The sequence below is a fragment of the Xyrauchen texanus genome, chromosome 36, assembly GCF_025860055.1.
Source record: "Xyrauchen texanus isolate HMW12.3.18 chromosome 36, RBS_HiC_50CHRs, whole genome shotgun sequence".
In the NCBI taxonomy this organism is placed as follows: domain Eukaryota; kingdom Metazoa; phylum Chordata; class Actinopteri; order Cypriniformes; family Catostomidae; genus Xyrauchen; species Xyrauchen texanus.
In genome coordinates, this window is record NC_068311.1 from 19,325,387 (window position 1) to 19,346,191 (window position 20,805).

At 38.2% G+C, this 20,805-nt stretch overlaps 1 protein-coding gene across 1 annotated transcript; it reads right to left on the reverse strand.

Moving 5' to 3' along the window:
- Positions 1-1,078: 1,078 nt before the first annotated feature.
- LOC127629924 (serine/threonine-protein phosphatase 2A 65 kDa regulatory subunit A beta isoform) lies at positions 1,079-20,361 on the reverse strand. The gene is made up of 15 exons (XM_052107238.1): positions 20,235-20,361; positions 19,683-19,773; positions 19,354-19,454; positions 19,031-19,263; positions 18,776-18,923; positions 16,570-16,725; positions 16,345-16,459; positions 16,182-16,252; positions 14,009-14,143; positions 10,300-10,473; positions 8,459-8,519; positions 4,884-5,038; positions 4,616-4,758; positions 4,419-4,510; positions 1,079-2,104 (listed from the first exon to the last, which is right to left on the reverse strand). The coding sequence occupies exons 1-15, from the start codon at positions 20,310-20,312 to the stop codon at positions 2,088-2,090; spliced, it is 1,770 nt and encodes a 589-aa protein (XP_051963198.1). The 5' UTR covers positions 20,313-20,361; the 3' UTR covers positions 1,079-2,087.
- Positions 20,362-20,805: the final 444 nt, after the last annotated feature.

Here is a 20,805-nt window from a genome sequence, read left to right on the forward strand (position 1 = left end):
AAAGTAATCATGGCTGACTGTGTAATGAATTTCTACAATGGCTTCTGAAACAATTGATTTAAATGATGCTGCAGTCAACCAGACAGGTGTCAGTGTAAGTACAACAAGGCACAAAAGACAAACATTACAGAGAGAACCTTTAATTTTAAATATACATTTGAGTACACTTAAATATTCAAGAAAGATATTTTACAATGTTTTACTTGGTTTGCAAACTTTAATAAAATGCTATAAATGTTCTCAAATATTGTGTAACCTACATGGACACAAAGGTTACATTTCTACAAACTTGACGTGAGTTTTAAACTAGATTTGCTTTTCATTACCTTTGATAACCTTATTTGCCAAGGACCCATATGCATTTTTATGTTTTAAACAATTCAAACATTTGGTTATTGGTGATGTTTTGTACAATGTTTGAGGAATTCCGTTGATGGCTACAATATTTAGCTGGCTGTCTTAAATGAGGATTTGTTGGAACCATTGTCTTGGGTGAACCAAGACCTCTATAGTCTTGGAAGCCAGTTAAAAATTATACAGCTTTACATATATAACATTTAAATTGCATGAATTAAACAGTTTTTTTTTTTTTTTGTGCTAAATTGAACTGTAAAATCAAAAAAACTGGCCCAACTCGGCCAGCAGAATAAAATCCTTATGGTTGAGCACTGCTTTCTTATAATAAGTCTCTAATCAAGCAAGCTGGTGAAATTTGTTCTAACTAGGTGTACTCCAAACAGTCTACAGTCTAAGAGTCATTACATCCGTTGAATAATGCTCGTTAAAAAGACATCCAATACTACAGGAGAAGTGCCAGACTGCAGCACCTCAAGTTCCTGCCAAACTTAGTGACAGAAATATGCAATCCAACGCCCTCGATAAGATCATCAGCCAGGTAACTGAAGAAAACCAGGAGACCAAAAACCTGATTCCTGATTAATCTTTCAAATTCATTTAGAATGACAAACTCTTCGAGACGATATCAAACAGTTGTAACGCACGCACTGTTCCACTTACAATTTTGCAACGGTTAGTCAGTGAGAGAGTTTAAAAAAGGAGGACAAAGGCAAGATACGTTGTTCAAATGGTTTTATTAAATTCCCAAAAGTACACTAATGACCCAATGGAGTTAAAACAAAAAACATCCTCATGATACTGAACATGAACAAAGGAGTGTCCTCAGAATGCAGTCGGTGCATGTTGCTTGTATTAATGAATATTGCTGAATTCAGTTTATCACCTTCTACAAAAGAGAGCGTTCCTCTGGCAGGCTAAATCATTTAATGACAACCATGCAACAATCCTACCATTTTTTATGTTCACTACAAGAAATTTGTGAAAACTTACAAAATGACAAATTTGAGTTATAACTAGACATTATTGGCACAGAATTTCAAACAAGATCTTCGAGAAAGTGTAAAGAGGGGCTTCAACTGATCCTGCAAAAATGCAGGTGAGACTAAATTGAATTAAGTGTGAGCTGTTTAAGACTCAATCATATTGAAAAATGCTCAAAGTAACAAAGTGTGACTTTATTATGTCAATTATATTTTAAGAGAGAACGCAATCTAACCATGTGTTTAGAAGACTACTTGCCCTGCGTACACAGAGGACTCTGCGGTTAAACCGTGTGAGCACATGAGAAATTTTCCCTGGAGTGGGAATACATGTAAACAATGCACCGTGCACTTGCAAATCTACTAAAGCAACTGAACAGGCATTTTGTTCCATCTGCTACTGGCAGGATGAGCTCTAGTCTAAAGAAAAGCAATGGCATGCTGAAGTAGGCATGTACCGATTATGATACGACTGCGCTGGAATGGCTTGCAGGGGTGATCTTTGAGCATCTGAAGAGCTGTGCGCAAACAGTTTGAGGATGCAGAGAGGAGTTGTGGCAAAAGCATGTTTGAGGCAGATTTACGTACAATATGAGAGGTACTACTTGACACAAGTCCATCCTTTGATCATTCAATATCTTTGAGTACACAATAATACACTGATGATACTTAACCATTCAAAATGAACAATAAATAGAATGCAACAAGTTTTGTGTTGTCAGTTTTCAAATGGTGTGGAGAGCAAGTCTATCAGGCCAAGGCAAGAACTGAGGAGAGAAAAACAAACAGCATTGAAGAGAATTCAAATGTTCTGAGATGATTTACGCTGTATTCATTTCATACATTTCTATGGATCAGATAGCCATTCGATCATGAAGAGGCTGTCAATCAAGTTTAATAAAATTTATAACATCTACTTGAAGGACCAAGTAAATATTTACAATATATAATGATATATTAATTTATACCATGGTGCATTCGACTACTCGATTCTGATTGGCTGGAATACATGCCGTTAAAACCACCGAATCATGTAACGCATACCTAGCCGTGGATTATATATTATGCAATGTGTAAGGGATAATGATATAATTATAATATGATAAAATACACATAAATCAGATATTTCAAATAAATGATCATATACATATATTGTGGCAGCAGACAAGTAAAGCATTTAGACAACACAAAAGGGGTCTCTAAAAGACAAAATATTGTTTATTTCGGTCTTATTGAATAGAAGCCTATTACTGGTCCAATTCTGGCTGGGCCATTTTTGATTGTTGGTCCATGTACTCATGTGTCAGGCGGATGCTTTTGGAGCACTAGTTTTCAGTGTATATGGCCATAAGCGCTGTACTTTCAGGATGCAGTGTAAACATAGTTTGAAACTTTGAAAAACATGAAACTTGCATTCTGTTGTACTTGGTCCATCTGTCTTTGAGCGCAAGACCGCATCATCTGTGGGAGGCGGTGCAGCCTGCTCTCGTTTTCCACAGATTTGCAAAAACATGGTAAATTCCTTATGGAATTTACACACAGTTTGGGGGCATGATTAATTGCGTTATTTTTAGAGTTGGGTATTGATACAGATTTCCCAATTTGATTTCGATTTACAATCTCTCAATTCTAATTAATTCCAATCTCGATTAAATTCGATATAGATTCATCTGGTACATTTCTGTTACAATATCATTTTGATTACATATGAAAAATTCACTCTCAGCTAATGCTCCTAGTTATAAAAGAAACCTTCTAGGATAGTGGTTATCAACCAGGGGGTCATGACCCACTAGGGGGCCTCAAGATCTCTTCAAATTATTTAAAATATGTGATAGATTATTATGTTTATAATTCAACTTACTGAAAATGCTACAAATTTAATAACTCCCTTCAACAGCTTGCTTTTTATGACATTTCTGGAATCAAAAGAAAATATCTTACAATAGATATATCTTATAGCCTACATGGGGGGCATTCAAATATTTTCTGTGACAATGAGGGGCCTTGGATTCAAAAAGGTTGAGAACTATTTATCTAGGCAGCGTTATAGGTATAATTTGAAATAAAATATTTCACAAATGACATTTTCTAATTAGTTTATCAAATTGGTCACATTTTAGCTTTTGAACGTTTTCAAATTCAGTCTATTCAATTAACTACCTTAGCACATCCATGTGTGATTAAAAAAAATACATTTAATTCTAGTCAACAACTGATTGTAAATACACAAAGGGAATTAAAAGAGAATTGTTTTTTAAATACATATGGATCCGTGGAGACACAGAACGAGTTAAACCAAAATTTTACTCTCAACACGCAGTGAAGACCTCTGTGCTAATAACTTCTCCACTATACCATTTAAGCACTGGTGAGTGAAATATGAACATTAAACAGGCAGTGGCTAACCACCAAAATTGTTAGCAGTACAGCACAAACTTTGGTCACATATGAGATTTACTTGCATTATAGAGGGTTGCCACAAAGTGAAAGCTTGATCTTGGGATTTAAAAATCGATAGAGAACGTTCAAACTAAGATCACGCTGCATTGGAAAAATCTAGATTTCTACCCAGCCCTAGTTGCTTTTAATGCGTTACTTTTCATATAAATAAATCACACTAAATAAACACGTTAAATTGACAGCCCTTGAATGTAAACGCCTTCCAAGACCTATTTGAGATGGAAACCAATGAAATCATTCAGAAGTTTGAGATGCAACTCAGACAAATATATCTGGTTGTTCAGGCCACATATGTAAACTTTACAACTCACAGAACTACAGTATGTCACCATGCAGATGTTTGGAAGCCCGAAGACAACACAAAATGTGGCAAAAAACAGCTGACACCTTTTGCTATGCAATCAAAGCAATTTTAGTTGCATCCATTAGTGACTAGCTTCATCATGGAAGTGAACTTGCATATAGCGCAGGAATAGTAGAACAGATTTATATTGGTTTTGCGGAGACACATTAGTCTGGCCAGGAGTAAATGGAATGTGCATGCGCAATCCAATCACCAGACTCATGGTGAATAAGTGTAAATACGTATATATGCTTGTAAGTTCAAGGGATACATACCACTTATAGCCTCCTGAGCAAAGTATTTCACATCCATATCTTGGTCTGTGGCTAGTTTCTCCAGTGCTGGTTTGACCTCTGCTTGTAATGCACTGTAGGACACATAGTTGAAGTGTTACTAAAAGCAGACATGCCAACAACCATCAATAAAAGAAAGTATGGCAGTCATTATTTAGACTAACAAAAAATGAACATACCTGTTTTCCAGGACTGGTCCAATTTTCTGTAAGCTTTTGGCCACGTTGAAGCGCACATTGGCCACTTGATCATTGGCCATCTTGAGGACAACAGGCAACATGTGCTTTGTGGTGATCTCCTCTCCGCATGCTTCAGACAGAGCCTGAAAGCACATATTGTATAGATAAATTTAACTGGGTGTGAAAATTCTAAATGAGTTTCTATTAGAAGAACACTGTTGTTAAAAGAGCAAAACACCAACCACAGTTTCAATGTTTCCAGACTCACATTGATGCAGAAAAGAGTGGTCATCCTGTGAAGGTAGTTGGGATCGTTGGCCATGCCAAGCACTTTGGGCACGATGGTGTTCTGGGCCCACTCTGCTCCAAACTTTTCAACCAGCTTCATCAGATTACAGGTGGCAGCCTCTCGGATGGCATACACTGCGAGTTTCGAAAATATGCTTTTGTTACCTCTACTTCTATCAACAGTAGCAGGGCGATATTTATAATATTTTTTAACCACAAATATGTAAATCCAGATTACAGTCCACTGCATTAATACCTGAAGGCACACGTTCTTCATTATCACGAGCAAGTAGTCATTTCGCACACTTTTATCCAAAGCCACTTTCAGCACACTCATTAAAGTTGCTGATTATAAATATAGAAACAATACATTTTTCTGCACAAATACATTAGTAATTTGAGTGTGTAGGGGAACCGACTAGATTACATATTTCGCTGTGTTTCACAGGAGTGGGCGGTTGCTAACTGCAGAGCACTTTCTGTGCAATTTGCCGATTGTTGGATCTTTTTTTAAAGGATCACTTGGAGATCTTCATGAGGAATTCTGCTATTATACATGATTTAAAATAAAAAATATTTAATAACGCAGACAGATCTCCTTTAGAGTCAACATAAAACAGCATCCGCAGCATTTTAAACTATTGACACTCCAAAATTCTGGCCCTTTGAAAATGGTCTTTGACAATGGGGGCCCTCTGAGTCAAAACGGTTGAGGACCACTGCACTACACCACACCACCGCCGGTATCAAATAAGAAGTCCACCATTTAACTTGCTTTTTTTTTTTTTTTTTATATACGTGAATATACGCCAGTGTCGTACTTTATATAGATTGCTGGTGAGAGACGGACATGGATTTTGTGCTGTATACCAACCTTGTTTTGGTGTTCCACGTAACTCCAGCTGATTACATTCCACCTGACTTTGCAATACGTTGAAGAGTTTGCAATCTAAGCCATTTAAACTCCATTCTGGGAAGAGCAGACATCTACAAAAATCCTGTGAATATGTGCATTACCAATCTGCTTAACCGTAGACAGCATGAAATAACCCCTTTATCAAATGGTTCTGAATTGGCCCGAGACAATCCTATTTAGAATTTAAAATTCAGGTCAAATCCCCCCACGTTATTTTTCAAAGAAATAATAAATATACTTGACAAACAACTTGTGATGCGCACTTCCAATAAGTAGGTCAAGCTTTAAATAGATTATAAACACACAAACCGATGGTCCATTTTGACAATCTATGTGTCTTACACAGTACATATAAATCCACTTTGATTTTGAATTCAGTCAGTCTTTTTTTGTATGTCCTGTAAATGCTTTTTTTTTTTTTTTACTAAAATGCACCAGTCTGATTTTTTCAAAGTCTGAGTAACAGACTTAGATATTGCAATTGTAACTTGGCATCCCCCTGGATTTATACACATTATTCAAACCACAACTGGCCTGGTGCTTATGCTCAGAAAAATTAAGATGACAGGCCACATGTATCTAACATCCTTCCATCAACTATTCTATTACACATTGTGCCATGCATTGTGCCTGTATGTATTCGTCAAAAAAGACAAGTTCACTTCAGAGAGCAGAGCGCCGCCCTGACTCTGAGTGCTTATGTAAGGAGAGCGCTGGCCTAGCAGCACAGGATATACAAGAACATTCCAGTGATGTAACCCATCTGGCCCTTTGTCTACAACTGTCAGAGTGCAATGCATGTGTCTATGCATGTGTGAGAGAGTGTTCTCCTCTGTGAAAATCACCATGCAAAACACCTCAACAGCTGGATCTAATCAGCTCATGGTTTAGAGTGAGATCATACCCATTCTGACAACCATTAAATTAAAGCTTTACTAAGAGACCCACCAATCTGGAACATTCATTACCATTGACATGCAAATCAAAGCAAGATCAGCATGCAGTTCAAAAGCCTAATCTATTCAATAGCAGGGGCAGATAAGCATCAGAATGAAACTGGAAATAGGTTGATATGAAAATAACTGGCAACCCGCTGTGAAATCTGTGGTTCATCCACAGTGGTCACTTCTTATTTCATTAACCAGCCCACCTGTGCTATGCATTTAGTACAATGAAAATTAGGGCTGGGAATTATGCAGTTATATAACATGCAGCATTAGAAATCTGACAATTTAGATTCTTGAATACCCTTTATACTGCGGTAAATCCGCACCATGATTTCGATCAAATTGGTCACAAAGGTGGGGCCTGGGTAGCTCAGCAAGTATTGAAGCTGACTAACACCCCTTGAGTCACGATTTCAAATCCTGGGTGTGCGGAGTGACTCAAGCCTGGTCTCCTAAGGAAACAAATTGGCCCGGTTGCTAGGGAGGGTAGAATCACCTGGAGCCACCTCCTCGTGGTCGCGAGGAGTGGTTCTCGCTCTCAATGGGGTGCATGACAAGTTGCGCGTAGATCGCAGAGAATAGCATGAGCCTCCACATGCTTTGAGTCTCTGCGGTGTCAAGCACAGCGAGGCATGTGATAGATGTGCAGATTGACAGTCTAAGAAGCAGAGGCAACTGAGACATGTCCTTCACCACCATGATTGAGGTGAGTAACCATGCCACCACGAAGACCTATTAAGCAAGCATGCCAAATTGGGGAGAAAAGTGGATAATAAAAAATAAATCAGTCACAAAGCATAAAACTAAAGCATACTCTGCAAACTGTTGCCCATGCTTGCTTCCAGCATAGACAGCTTCATTCATTATTATGGGAGTAATTTAGCTTTGATGTGATGCACTGCTTGTGTCCGGTGTATGCAATATGTAACATCTCAATTTACTGCAACAATATCGAACTCAACAGATATTGCAGTAACAGGTCTGCAAGATCTAATCAGAACTAAAATGTATTACTTTTGAGTCTCTTTTTATATTGCTGTCAGAATTATTCATTTGTTATGAATAATCGTACCTTTTGGTTTGTGTCCATCAAGTTCCAAATAATAGAAAATAATCTAATGAGATTGACTTCTTTTGAGATTGACAATTTAAAGGGATAATTCACCCCAATATTTTAATTATGCCATCAGCATTTACTCGCCCTCATTTGTTCAAAACCCATTTTACTTCCTATCAATTTTGCTGGTGCAAATGTATGGCAAATATACATACATAAACATGTCTGAGAATGCACTGTCATAACTGATCCAGGAGTACATAAAATAGACCAATGCAGTTGTGAACGCATATATATATATATATATGTTTTCCTGTGGTCAGACAAGACAGCACTAAGGAATGGAACTAGGAGGGCAGAATGCACAGCTGTACTTCTCAGGTTTATTGGTCGCTCAAACTTATAGCCCTGACATCTGGAACCTCTGACTCAATCTTCGACTGTTATCCACAACAAGGGTAGGTGGAAACAACAGCTGTACTTCTTGGCTGTTCCCTCTTCAATGTTAGCAATTAATCGGTCAGAACTTAAACTGCTTTGGTTGGCTGCGGTCAATAACTCAATATCTTTCTATTTTCCTCGAATACTCAAAAGAATCCTCTTGCATAGAAAACAGAAGGATTCAGAGGACATACCGTGATCAATGAGCCATGCCATACACAAGGAATTCAACTTCTCATCAAAGAACTCCACTCCCTGGGAACAATGTTGAGACAGTTACATTCTGTACAGTTTAAAGGAATAGCTAAGCCATAAAGGAAAGTTCTGTCATCATTTACTCACTCTCGTTTGGAAACCTGTATGACTTACTTTCTTCCATTGAACACAAACAGAAAAGTTAGACTAAGCTGCTTTTTTTTTTACAACACAAATTAATGGGGAAATGGGCTGTCGAGCTCCAAAAATACAAAATGTTGTATCATGTAGTAGTCTATCTGAAAACATAGCTTTGCGCAAGATAAAAACTGAATTTTAAGGCATTATTTGCTTAAAATCTCAAATTGGCACGACAGATCTCGAAGTGCCATGTTCGAATTTAACTGAGAATAAGATATGAGAGCTATTATGGATGGCAGGGAAGATATTTGGGGAACAACGGCTTAAATATCAGTCTGTTTCTCACTTAAAACTACCGTAATTTCCGGACTATTGAGCGCACCTGAATATAAGCCGCACCCACTGATTTTTAAATAAAATATTATTTTGAACATAAATAAGCCGCACCTGTCTATAAGCCGCAGGTGCCTACCATTGAAACAAATGAACTTTACTCAGGCTTTAACGAAACACGGCTTGTAACAAAAATAAATAGGCTTTAACGAAACACGGTGTGGCAGCGGGGCGTAGTCAAGCTACCGTCCGGAGAGAAAAGCGGTAAGGGCGCTTACACCTGAGCTAAATTATGTCTAACACCTGTGTCTAATTTCAGTAAGCATGGGGAGAGCGGCATAAAAGGCAGCAGCCACAGAGCTGAGAGAGTGACACACGCCAGTCTAGTGTTGGCGATAGAAGAATTGAGAAACTTTATAAAATTGATTGTAAACATTGCTGTGGCTATTAAAAGCCTTACCTGGAACGCCAAGTGCCCTGCTGAAAGCTGTCACACTGGTGCCCGTGTGACAGTTTTCCCAAGAAGGACACGTGAAGCAGGGCACTTGAAATTAGACACCGGTGTTAGACATAATTTAGCGCAGGTGTAAGCTCTTACAGCTTTTCTCTCCCGGACGGGCGCTTGACCACGCCCCCGCTGCCACACACGGCTTGTAATAAAACATTTGCAGTAAACAGTAGCCTACCAAGAAAGTGTCGGAGTTGAATAGCCTCAGATTTAGTTGTGTTTTTGCACTGAGTCAATTCCTCACGCTGCTGTTTCCAGCGTCTTATCATCGACTCATTAAGACCAAGCTCCCGTGCAGCAGCCAGATCAATCGCCTTCAACTTGAAAGCTGCATCATATGCATTTCTCCATGTCTTTGCCATGGTGAGGGTGACAAAATTACTACCGTAATCAGAATGATGGGAAGTTTGAGCCTCGATTTAATCTAAACAGTAAACAAAAAAGTTGTTTTGACCTTAACCCGCTCGGCAATTTCATTGGTCTAATGAAAGCTTCACGCCGCAAAAAACTGAGCACGCCACAGAATGTTTTTTTTTTTTTTTATAAAATTTGAAAGCGGGAAAAATCCATATATTAGCCGCGTCATTGTATAAGCCGTGAGGTTCAAAGCCTGGGAAAAAAGTTGCGGCATATAGTCCGGAAATAACGGTACTGTATGGTTTCAAAATACTTCAAATACAGCACACAAGTCATATGGACCACTTTTATTGTACTTTTGGTCATTTTGGAACAATAATAACAGAACTTTCATTTTTAGATCAACTATTTGGCAACACTTTACAATAAGGGGAACTAGCCTTTATTTCAGATCTAAATAATCAATCTCTATGCAGACGTAAGAGTGGAGAACAGACTTACCAGTTGGCCTGCCAGCAAGGGCATGTACTCTATGATGGCCAGTCGAACTCTCCATTTGGCATCCTCAGCCAGTTCCACTATAGCCGGCAGCAGGGATTGAGAGAGCTGCCGGATCCCGATCACCTCATTCACACAGTCCAGATTAGAGATGATGTTCAATCGCACCTCAGGACACTGTGGAAAAATATATATAATGAATGAATTGCACATTCTTTAGTTTTTAAACTTAAATTGATTAAATGTTAGGGATGTCCCTATGCCAGTTTTGTTTTAGAACGAGTACCGATACTTCTTTTTTGGTACCATCTGATCAGATCCCTGTTTATTTTATTTGTTTCTGAAAACCATATCAACAGTTTTTCGAATTTTTCACCAAAATGGTGTCTAAATAAAGGAAATTTTAAAAACTGTAATCAAATTAAAATAGAACAATTAATTTTCAAAAAAAATTTTTTTATCAAATAAAGTGCTTTTATACGAAACCTCAAAGCACAATCCAACATTGGAGCTATTTTTTGTCAAATAAAGTGCTGCATAAAAGAGTATCACAGATGCATGATATTGCTTAAATATAATACATTTACTTAGTAGTAGTAGTAGTAGAAATATTACAGTGAATATTACATAACTATACAGTAGTTGTATCTTTCTGTCATACTTTTTTCCATTTAAATTGATCTTTTCTTTTTCGGTGTGTTTTGATGGTAGCTTCTCACCTCCAGAAAAGCAGATCACTCCTGAACCCAATGTGATTATTAAACAGCAAATAGCTGCTATTTAATTAAATATGTAGACTGTATGTGCCTTGCACTACAAAGTGAACTGGCACTCTGTTCGAGGTCATCTGTTACAAACAGAGGCACAATGCTCATGATGGTGTTTTCCATGTATGAGACAAGGAGTTCTAAAAGGTATGAGCAGGGAGGGGTAAAAAAAAAAGAATAGGGCTTGGTGATGGCAGCTGAAAGGCAATGCCATCTTCTGAAAGGACGTTTCAGAAGCAGAAAAAATTGGAAACATCTATTTACATTTGGCTGAAAGATTGCAACAAATATTTTTGTACTTTGGAATAATACGCACAAATAAAGACCAGTAAAATGTATTAAGTAAATAGTAAAAATGTTATTTCATGTTGACTTTAAGGCCAAAACACACTTCACGCAAGTACGCAAACACAGGTGCGAGTGCTTGGCCAATGCATGTCAAAAGCGTGGTCCCATTGTACGAACATAATGTGTGCTCTTGCACTGCTCTGGCAGTTATAACCTCAGACCACAAGGGAGCGAAAGAGTTTTTTTTAGGTGCAACGATACCGGATGTTGAGTAGTAGTAATACAGTTGAAGTCAGAATTTTATTGACTATATCACAATCCAGAGTCAGAAGTTTACATTCACTATGTTAACTGTGACATTAAACAGATTGGAAAATTCCAGAAAATTATGTCAAGCCTTTAGACAAATGTTACATGGAGGTGAAAGTCATTCGCCACTTATCTTCCAGTCCTCGCTTCGCCCAGACACCTCTTGCTCCGCCCTGCTCACCACTTAGATGGCATCATGAGGAAGGAAATTGATGTGGATATATTGAAGCAACATCTTAAGACATCAGCCAGGAAGGTAAAGCTTGGTCACAAATAGGTCTTCCAAATGGACAATGACCCCAAGCAGACCTCCAAAGTTGTGGCAAAATGGCTTCAGAACAACAAAGTCAAGGTATTGGAGTGTCCATCACAAAGCCCTAATAGAATATCCGATAGCAAATTTGTGGGCAGAACTGAAATAGTGTGTGTGTGAGCAAGGAGGCCTAAAAACCTGACTGAGTTACACCAGTCCTGTCTGGAGGAATGGACAAAATTCCAGCAACTTATTGTGAGAAGCTTGTGGAAGGCTCCCCAAAATATTTCACCCAAGTTAAAAAAATCTAAAAGGCAATACTACCAAATACTTAAAGTGTATGTAAACTTCTGACCCACTGGGGATGTGATGAAAGAAATAAGAGCTGAAATAAATAATTCTCTCTACTATTATTCTGACATTTCACATTCTTAAAATAAAAGTAGTGATCCTAACTGACCCAAGACAGGGAATGTTTTCTATGCATTTGGCTAAGGTGTACGTAAACTTCTGACTTCAACTGTATAGGGAAGTTGCCATTTCTTGCCAAGCTTATTCAAATCTCTGTTTTATTTGAATGGAGAGGAGTCATACAAATTTTGATTTATCCTAACTTGTTCGGCAAAAGTTTTTGATTGAAAAAAGAAATCCGCTGTAGCGGCCCTTGCGGCAATACAGCACGTACTTGTGTTGGGTTATGAATTGTGCTGCGACACATTTCGCAATGCAACAACACGTGAAATTGAGCTTGCAGGGCAAGATGTGTCAGCTTTCACGTGCTTACGGTGAGTATGTTTGGGCCTTTAAAGTCCTCAATTTTATGAGTATAAGAATTAAAGTATAAGAATAAAAATCACATGTAAATTTTTCAGTGAGAAGATAAGTCTCCATCTTTTATATACAGTATTTTTTTTTTAATTATTTTTCATTAAGAGGCCCCAGGAGGAGGCTTGCCTCATGTGACTTTGTTAAAGCACACGCATGTATGTTGCCAAATATTTGATGACTTGCTTGAGCAAGTGCACTTTGGTGACTGACTAAAATCCAGACAAGTTTGTTAGTCAAACAGAGCGAGAGGATAGGCAGCCGATGGAAATACACTTCAGGACAAACTTCACAGAATCCAGCTCTTAACATTTTCTGATTGTGTGTTTGACCTCTGAGAGGAGACTAATAAAACATAAGGGAACACAAACACAGGAGGCATGCGTCTGGACAAGTTTCAGATTTGGCACAGTTTAGCTAAAACCAGAGGCTAAAGTTCAACTTTATTTAAGAACAGAGTAAGAGTTTATTACCAAGATCTAAAAGCTAATGTGTCAAACAGAGTGGTCATGGACAGGATCCCAATTAAAGAACATCAATCAGAGTTTTTAGAGTCGAAAATAATTTGTGCTGGCACAAGGGCTCAGTTTACACCTGGTATAAACATCCATCTTGGGTGATCCGATCACAGTTTGTCCAATGAGAAATATTGCTGTTTATATCCGGTAGTAACATATCCCGTGAACACTTGTGTTCGTATTTAAAGGAAAGGGTCTAAAAAGTAGCAAAATCAATGCATTTCCAACAGCTTTAGAGAAATACCTGTATTTACTGAATATTGGATGTTGATTTCAGGCATACTGAAGAAGTTTCTTGAAGTCTTGTGCATGTGTATGAGGTGTCTGGGATTTTCCAAATGGAAGGCCATTCATAATTCATACTAAAATCTACATGCAACCAGCAGTTTTACCTCAGGGATTGATTGACAGGCGAATAGGCGGCCATTCACTGTTGTCTGGGACACATCAGGAGAGATTCACGTTCACACTACAAATGTGATGTGGTCAATTGCATTTCTGTCTACTGAATCTGTACTGACTGTCTGCTTATGGTTTGAGAGATTGGGTTACAAAAAATTTTAAACCCTGATTATGCCTGTTTTTAGCCCTGAGATGGATTTTAATACCAGGTGTAAATGGGGTCAAGGTGACTCAACAAACCTGTAACAAAAACGTGTGTGTCTCTGCACTAAAGTATAGTCCTAAGGAGCTGGGACCACAGAAGACAAAGAGAGACAGATTACAGATTGGCCGATCGCCAGGTAGGTTACCTCGTCCTTCAGTTGGGCCAGGAAAAGAGGCAACAGATGTTCTACAGTGTTGTCCTTTCCCAAAATGGTAGAGAGACCCATGATGACAGATGCCAGGGCAGACTTCACATGCTGGTTTGTGTCAGACACCAGCTCCTTTAATGGGAAGAAAAGGAGGTTTGAGGGCTTTTAAATCAAGCTATTCTTCTACAAGTAACTCTAATAAGAGACAAGGTGATTACTGGAGTCTTTGAAGACAGACATTGCGGTGCCTTGAAACCTGGACATTTATTTACTTGTAAAATTTCCAAGAGAGTCTGAAAGCCTGTAATAATCGATGATCTCATGTTTCGGCAAACAGCATGTATGTACAGGCTAATTGTCAATCACATCTGCTGACTAAGTAAGCAGAAAGCGGTTTGTATCAGTGAGGAATTATCTGATTTCCTTAGCTTATTAACAGATGTCAAACATCAGGTCATAAGACTCTCAGGCCACACATGCAAAGAGTGATTTGTAAAGCTCAAGCAGACACACAAAAGCCTCTACCAACGTTCTTTTTTTCCCTTGTTGTGCAGTCTTTAAAAACAGGCCTGTTTTGAAAAGGAACTGGGATTTATATGAGCTTATCACTAAAAATGGTGAGGAAAGTTGGGGACCAGTCTATATTTGCAACTTATTTTAAGCAGTGATTCCAGATTTGTGAAAAAAGTCATGCTTTTGAACCAATTCTTTGTAATGATTTGGTCAAATTGATCAGTTTAATTTGTAAATCACTACACTTTACCATGTTATCCATATGTTTTTACCAAAATATGAGCTACTGCATTTATTGTTACAACTGTAAAATTATAAATTATAGGATCTTCAAACAGCGCAAGACGCTTTCAGAATCTCTCATTATCTAATAGTTTTAATATAAAATTAATATATTTCAATGACAGTGGTGGCTAATACCAGAGAATATTTAGCCCTGGGAATGAGAGAATGGGAGAAATTGGAATGCCCAATATGGCAGATGTAGAAAGGGAAGTTCCACCTTACAGGTAAGAGAGCCAGTAACCTTTTAGATAGAGACATCTCCTGTCACTTAACTAATAAACACGCATGCACATTAGCTGGACCAGCAAGACAAGTATATATAACATGCTATTTGATTGTTATCTTGACCAGCTGTTTTGGAGATTTCGGTTTTTCCCCCATTCAAGTAGAGAGGATCTGTACATCCATGCTGCTTGTATTCATAGAAAATAGCTGCCCATTACTACAGTATTTTAATATGATAAATAGCGAAGTTTAATTGATAACTTTTTGAAGTAAAACTGTGAGGTGGGTGACATGAGCCATGAACACCACATCATTTGTAATTTATATAATACACATTACAATTTACATAGTCTTACTGAAAACCATAATAAAAGGAGTATTTAACTGAAAATATATGAAACCAAACAGTAGTAGTAAAATGCCAGGACTTCTGAGAACTCTTAAGTGATGTCCAAACGAATGACTAAACAAAATTAATCAAATTTCCCATGGCTAATGTGAAGGTAAGCTCAGGCTGTCCACTAATAAGTCTTGATAATTGCCATCTAACAAAAGGTTAAGATAAGAATGGGATAATGGACTATCTGCACAGCTCAGTATTACAAACCAGGATATAAAAAATAAAATAGCAACCCAATCCCAGCCTGATGATTTAGTAAACCCTTATACACGTTTGACAAGGGATCTAACTGGTACAATAGATATAACAACAGTGACCCCTACTGCCCATGACCTCCTGATAGCATCAACAGCCCAATCACAGAATTTAGTTAGCGAACCTATTGATGAAGTCATGAACAAATTATTCAACTTTGTGCAATTCTAGAGACGGGGCATAAAGTTATTAAATCTTATATGCAACTGTAAATATGTATGAAGCATCTACAATAATCAATTTTGCATACCAAAAATGGTATCACTTCTTAATGGCTTAGGTAAACACTTAGCAAATAACAAAATAACAACCAGACCTATTATAAGAACTCTTGCAGAGACAATGTGGACATCTGCCCAGCCCCAGAAATGATCTCACATAATCAAAAAGTTTTCTATGTACCCCCTCTTGAGAACTTGGCTTCCACCATGTAGCATAACTGTTCAGACACATGCGATTTCATAAACAAGCAGGCAAGTTTACAATGTGTACCTTGACGCATGGCAGAATATGAGTCATAATGATGGTCTCCCTGCTGTCTTCAGGCAAATTTTCACAGAACACTGGGAGATAAACAGGGCATCAGATAATGTTGTTATTGTGGGAGTTTTCATAGAGACATCAGGCTTTGGAAGTAGGCAGAGGGAAACCGTACCTTTCACCTTGTTGGCTGCAGCAGCCCGGACCTCAGCCTCACAGTCTTTCAACAAATTCTGGAATGCCGGGACAAGATCGTTCTTGGTGATCTCTGGGCCAACTGCTTTTTGCAACTTTATACAAAAAGAAAAACAAGGGTTAGTGCACACACTGTTGTGGAGAAAACCTGGACACTGGCCAAATGTTAATCTCAAGGATGCTCTTGAGTTTCGCAAGTACCCACTTCTGAAAACTTGTCTGCCACCATGTAGCGCACCCTCCAAGATTTGTCCTCTGCAGCTTGACGGAGAGTGGGCATGACTAGAGACTCCAATTCTTCTTGGGGTAGCAGGGTGGCAATGCTAACACCAGCCTCTACTGCCAGGAGCCGCACGGAGTCCTGTAGAGCAAGGCAAAAAGGTATATTGCTCCGATAAACTGCCTTAAAGAGCACAGGGATTTATTTTCCCATTCATTTTCTCAATAGGGTTTAAAACAAAGCTCAGCCATGAACCAAGCCAACCAGCTTCAAGGTGAATCACAACATTAAAAAATTAGATTTGAAGCAAAAAAGCATTAATGTCTGTGTGCTTAATGTCTTTTCTGAGGGAATGAACTATAATCCCCAACAAGCATTACGAATGAAAATCTAATTAAAAAGCATGGTACAATATAAAATGTACAATCTTTGAATAGAAGTATAAAAATGATATTTTAATGAAAATATTCTGATTTCTACAAGCATATTAGTAGTTTGAGATCCCTTCTCTGATTGGTGAATCTCTCCAGGTTATGAGTAGTGTAGTTCTTTACTGGGAATTTGGCCATTCAAGGGACAGTTCACTCGAAAACTAAAATTATCTCATCATTCTCTCACCCTCATGCCATCCCAAATGTGTATGACTTTCTTCTGCTAAACACAACCAAAGATTTTTAGAAGAATATCTCAGCTCTGTAGGTCCATACAATGCAAGTGAATGGTACCAGGGGCCAGTTGGTCCAGCTATACGTACGTTACAACTTAGTCTAGTAGTGGTGTAAATGGGAACTAAGTCACAATTTATGCGCTACTAAATATTTGAGCATTGCACCATTAAATTTAGGTAGGACGTAACCCTACTTACACTAAATATTTACGGATGCCTCCAACGAGGAGTAATGGATGGAATAAAAAAGCAAACTCATATTTAATGACATCAATGAGCTGATGTTTTGGTTGACAGGCTTCAGTCCTTTCGACATATATGATGTTGATATTTACACTCGTTTACATTTACGGGAGAAAACATTATTTTATAAAAACTTCTGCATGAAACCGATCTAACTGTGCAGTATCCTGTGTACTCTGCCCAGTGTCAAGATTCAACATATACGAAATGGATATTAAAATTCATAAATGTCTATATTTCCAGCCTGTTGTATTAGTATTGATATATTGTCTCTTATTCATTTTAGATAGTTATTGAATATTGTTATTTACATAAGATAAACATTCATGAAATCTTGTTTTATTACATATCATATTTCAATGGAGATATAATTATTACAGCTGACAAGGTACGTGAGCAAACAAGGTTTGAACAAGATCAAACTCAAATTCACAGCTTTTTAACACTTCTATGTACAAATTTGAAGGTTGCTTATTGGATAAATTAAGGTAAACGTCATATTATGCGACTACATGCTTACAACCTACTAGTCAAGTCTTGCCTTAAGAACAGGTGGTGCAACCAAATTAAGCTCTGACTTAGTTACAAACCATCTAGTAGTTACTAAGCCCTTAATGTGAACTTTACATCCCAACTTAAGTGAGACCTTATGCACAGCTGGTGCAGCCCTACCCAGAACATTAAAGGTCCAAAAGGCTTATAAAGACAGCATAAAAGTAATCCATAAGACTCCAAAGCTTAAATTAATATCTTCAGAAGCGATATGATAGGGGTGGGTGAGAACCCAGTAGGTTTTGATATGCATGAAAAATGTGAATCACCAAAAACAAAAGAATGTGAAGATTTACTATAAATATAAAAAGGACTTAAATATTGATCTGTTTCTCATCCACACCTATCACATCATATTTTATCCTGGCTTTGTGCTTTTTTTGGACCTTCAGATTTCTGGCCACCATTAAGGTCAACATTAAGTAGCTGGACTTACAGAACAGAGATATTTTTCTAAAAATCTTAATTTGTGTTCAGCAGAAGAAAGAAAATAATACACTTCTGGGATGGCATGAGTGCGAGTAAACTTTTCATTTTTGAGTGTACTATCCCTTTAAACAACGTTTACTGTTGTTAACAACCTCGGAGCTCATGGTTGGTCTGTCTTCAAATGTTAGCATTAAAACCCAATTTCTCTATGGAGCAAATGAATGGGATTTACCTTCTGGAATCAGACTTTTGTTCTCCATTTATACCTATACTTAGGAATGCATGTGAAATTCACTGTACCTGTTCATCAGATGCTAATGCTGTAAAAAGAGGAATGATGTCACTCTTAACATAATCCAGCTCCAAAACTTTCGCAAACTCGCCAAGCTTAGAGGCAGCAGCACGTCTCACCATGGGAGTGTCGTCCGAGCATAGAGTGCGGAAGTGCCTGTGAAACAACCACTATATTATATATTATTAAACTTGACTTCACTTTTCTAAGTAAAGTGATTTTGAAAGGTACAGTCACAAAAACAAACCATCAGTTTAACTCACTGGCGGATTTCCGCTTTAACAGTGTTGGACACACGAGGGTAGCAGACGCTAAACAGACCGCAGGCAGATGTTCGGGAGGTGAACCAGTCTCCGCTGGCCAAACGCTTAACAAGTGGCACGAAATGCACCTCCAGGTCTACAGGGGAATGTTCCTGAGAGATCTTACGCAGAGAATCCACAGCTTTGTCCCGCACTACAGTTTCCTCCACAGTGGCCAAACTCTCCAAAGGAGGCTGAGGACGATGAAAATATGCATAAATGCATGTCTTGACTCCAGATAGACCAAGGCTTACATGGTCAATTAAGTGTACCATCATACGTACCAAGAGGCAGTGCACAAACTCTGGGCCTCCGACCAGCACAGTAAAGCTCCCGAGCTGCTCAGCCAAGGCAAGAAGTACTTCATCCTCATCATAGATGGTGTCTACAGACGAAAACAATGTTTTGATTCAGTTATAATACAGACATAAAGATTAATAGATTTCTTGTGAACAAAAGAACAGTAAAATGAATATATGAAAGTTAAAGACCCATTTGGAGCTGCAGTTTATAGTCTTGAATATTGAATCAAAACAACAACAACAAAAAAACAACTTTGCAGATTTAAATCAGAACAAATAACAATAGTTGGATAGTTAAAGTTATGTCTTACCGGTGAGGAAAGGCAGCAGTTCAGTTCGTGTTCTCTCCACACCCAGAGCCAAAGCAATAGTGGACAACTTCTTAATACTGTTCAACCGCAGCTGTGGATGCGCCAGAACAAAACTATGTTTTTAATCACAGCAAGGATCCAAAACCTGCCATTATTAACATTTATTGATGCGTTTTATTAGTCAAACCCACCTAGGTCTTATTGATATGACAAAATGACTCACAACACAGTTACAAAACCTAATGTTTACGTTCAAACACACATATGACGCCCAAAATGGTGTCTAGATAGACAGCTCACTAGGTTTTGCAACACATCCATAACAAGCCGTTCTAGTACTGGGTCATAATGACCGGACGCACAGCATCCAGCAGAATTATAATTAATCAACTAGCAATCTTTTTAAAACACCAAAGGGTTAAAGGGGAGAATAAGCGATTGTTTTAAATAAATCTCGTACATGGTGCTAGCTGGTAAACGAATCAAGACAGCTGATCGTTTGTGCGTGTATTTCAGGCAATTCAACACGGCTTATCTTACACTGAAGTTTACCTGAACATCATCATTCCTCAGCTCGTCGATTAAAACAGCGATGGGATAAAGCGAATCGTCGCCTTCTGCTCCTGCCATTTTCGTCCTGGTTGATGAACACAGTAGAGAAGGTGCTCGTGCTGCTCTATTTCCGCTTTGCGGAAGTGGGAGAATACACGATAAATTAAAAGTCCTTCAGCCACATTCATCTTGTTGATCCTTTTTAAAGGAAGAGTTCACCCAACATTTTACAATTCTCTCATCATTTACTCACCCTCATGCCATCCCAGATGTGTACGACTTTCTTTCTTCTGCTGAACACAAATACAATTTTTTAGAAGAATATCTCAGCTATGTCGGTCCTTACAATGCAAGTGAATATTGACCAGAACTTTGAATGTCCAAAAAGCATATGAAGGTCACATAAATGTAATCCATAAGCATCCAGTGGATAAATCCATGTCTTCTGAAGAATATGAGAGGTGTGAGTGAGAAACAGAGAAATGTTTAAGTCCTTTAATCTTTGTTTGTGTTCTGCAGAAGATAGAAAGTCATACACATCTGGGACGATGACAGAATTTTCATTTTTGGG